General features: G+C 48.9%; 2 protein-coding genes across 2 annotated transcripts in view; one reads left to right on the top strand and one right to left on the bottom strand.

Moving 5' to 3' along the window:
- The window catches only part of LOC311315538 (voltage-dependent L-type calcium channel subunit alpha-1F-like), a 167,986-nt gene that overhangs the window by 74,638 nt on the left and 90,848 nt on the right, over positions 1 to 2,500 (bottom strand).
- hdac6 (histone deacetylase 6) overlaps positions 1 to 2,500 on the top strand; it is a 22,046-nt gene that overhangs the window by 4,940 nt on the left and 14,606 nt on the right. The window contains exons 6-9 of the mRNA XM_084445680.1: positions 107 to 203; positions 558 to 655; positions 1,441 to 1,545; positions 2,322 to 2,390. Coding sequence (XP_084301806.1) covers positions 107 to 203; positions 558 to 655; positions 1,441 to 1,545; positions 2,322 to 2,390 — 369 coding nt within the window. The remainder of the gene's footprint in view (positions 1 to 106; positions 204 to 557; positions 656 to 1,440; positions 1,546 to 2,321; positions 2,391 to 2,500) is intronic.

Below are 2,500 nucleotides of genomic sequence, written 5' to 3'. Positions count from 1 at the left end.
ACAGGAAGTGGACCTTAAGCGTGTTGTTGTTTGTCCAGGAAGTGGACCTTATGCGTGTTGTTGTTTGTCCAGGAAGGAGTACGTAAGCGTGTTGTTGTTTGTCCAGGAAGGAGTACGTGGAGCGGATGAGGTCCACTCAGACCATGACTGAGGAGCAGCTGAAGAGCCTGGCGGACTCCTACGACTCCGTCTACCTGCATCCTGTGAGTGGGCCTGGTGGGAGGCTGTGTGTGTGTGTGTGTGTGTGTGTGTGTGTGTGTGTACGTGTCCGTGTGTGTGTGTGTGTGTCCGTGTTTGCGCGCGTGTTTGTCCGTGTGTGTGTCTGTGTGTGTGTGTGTGTGTGTGTGTGTGTGCGTGCGTGTCCGTATGTGTGCGTGTGTGTCTGTGTCTGTGTGTGTATGTGTCTGTGTGTGTTTGTGTGTGTGCGTGCGTGTGTGCGTGCGTGTCCGTGTGTGTGCGTGCGTGTCCGTGTGTGTGTGTGTGTGCGTCCGTGTGTGTGTGTGTGTGCGCGTGTGTGTGTGAAGCCAGACCATCATCCTGTCCTCTCTCCTCCTCAGGAGTCGTTCAGCTGCGCCTCTCTGTCCGCCGGCTCCGTTCTCCAGCTGGTCGACAAGGTCATGACCTCGGAGCTACGCAACGGATTCGCTGTCGTGAGGTGACCTCTCCACAACCACATGAACTCGGGGATGACCGTTCACTAGGGATGGATATCGTTAGGATTTGATCGATACCAATATTGCTTATCGTAATAGATACTTACTGATGCTCTTATCAATACTACTCTACCACTCTGGGACTCATCCACTGCCTGGGACGATGGTTCTGTCTCAGTTGGCCTTCATTTGCATAGTGGACTGTCACTGTAATATAGTGATCCTGTGTGATACTTGTCCATCCATTGCTGGTTATGATTACTTTTTACACATTGTCAAGCTCAGCTATGATGTTTCTCTTTTTAACTGCATGCTAAGCAGCTGTGAGGGTGTCTGATAATGTCCCTCTGGAAGGGGGGTGGGAACTGGGGTTAAGGGCTGTGGTCATCTCCCTACAGCAGGGGTGCCCAATACGTCCATCGCGATCGACCAGTAGGTCTCAGAGGCTATTCTGTTGGATCCTGAGCCATAAAATAAGGCGACTTGACGATGCGTGTTGAGCCCTTTTGTACTGCAGTTTAATCATGTGTGGTCTGATTGCATCATTGTTTAGGGTGCGTGTCTATTTTTGTGTTTATTCTTTGATTTTGAAACAAGTGACAGAAGGGCGGGGTCTCTGGGGGCGTGGCATGGGGGGTGGGGGCAATATGGGAAATTCTAAAAGTGCCCATGTTACACAGTGTATCAACCAGACACTCCTATTGCCCAGATGAACAGGTCGTTCTAATGCGTTTGTCCCTATGTGTGTGTGTGTGTGTGTGTGTGTGTCTTCTGACCCCTTCTCCAGACCTCCAGGTCACCACGCCCAGGCTGACCAGATGAATGGCTACTGCATGTTCAATAACCTGGCGATCGCTGCCCGCTACGCGCAGAGACAACACAGGATCCAGCGGTCAGTCAGTCTGCTGCTCACACGCCCCGGCAACACAGAGGAACACACTATGTTGTAGTATGTTGTAGTATGTAGCGATGTGTGAAGTATGTAGTCAATCAATCAATCAAACAAAGCTTTATTTGTATAGCGCATTTCATACCCAGAGGCAACACAATGCGCTTGGGCATACGACCCACCCCTACATATTCCAGAGTAGTAGTATGAATATGTTTGTAGTGTGTTGTGTGAAGTATGTAGTGTGTTATGGGAAGTATGTAGTGTTGTGTGAAGTATGTAGTGTGTTGTGTGAAGTATGTAGTGTGTTGTGTGAAGTATGTAGTGTGTTGTGTGAAGTATGTAGTCAATCAATCAATCAATCAATCAAAGCTTTATTTGTATAGCGCATTTCATACCCAGAGGCAACACAATGCGCTTGGGCATACGACCCACCTCTACATATTCCAGAGTAGTAGTATGTATATGTATGTAGTGTGTTGTGGGAAGTATGTAGTGTGGTGTGAAGTATGTTCCAGGGTTCTGATGGTAATGTAATGTAATGTAATGTGTGTATGTGGTGTGTGTGTTCCAGGGTTCTGATAGTAATGTGTGTATGTGGTGTGTGTGTTCCAGGGTTCTGATAGTAATGTGTGTATGTGGTGTGTGTGTTCCAGGGTTCTGATAGTAATGTGTGTATGTGGTGTGTGTGTTCCAGGGTTCTGATAGTAATGTGTGTATGTGGTGTGTGTGTTCCAGGGTTCTGATAGTAATGTGTGTGTGTGGTGTGTGTGTTCCAGGGTTCTGATAGTGGACTGGGATGTGCACCATGGTCAGGGGATTCAGTCCATCTTCCAGGAGGACCCCAGGTAAGGTCACACTCACACCTGAAGCTGGGTCACTGTGTCCCAGGTCAGGGAATGTTACAGTGGTGCGCCGGAATCCTGGCTCCATGTGTGTTCACACACCCGTCAAGACA

This window comes from Borostomias antarcticus (genome assembly GCF_949987555.1).
Source record: "Borostomias antarcticus genome assembly, chromosome: 11".
Taxonomy (NCBI): Eukaryota; Metazoa; Chordata; class Actinopteri; order Stomiiformes; family Stomiidae; genus Borostomias; species Borostomias antarcticus.
Note: the sequence above shows the minus strand (reverse complement) of the source record. Positions and strands in the feature narration are given on the sequence as shown.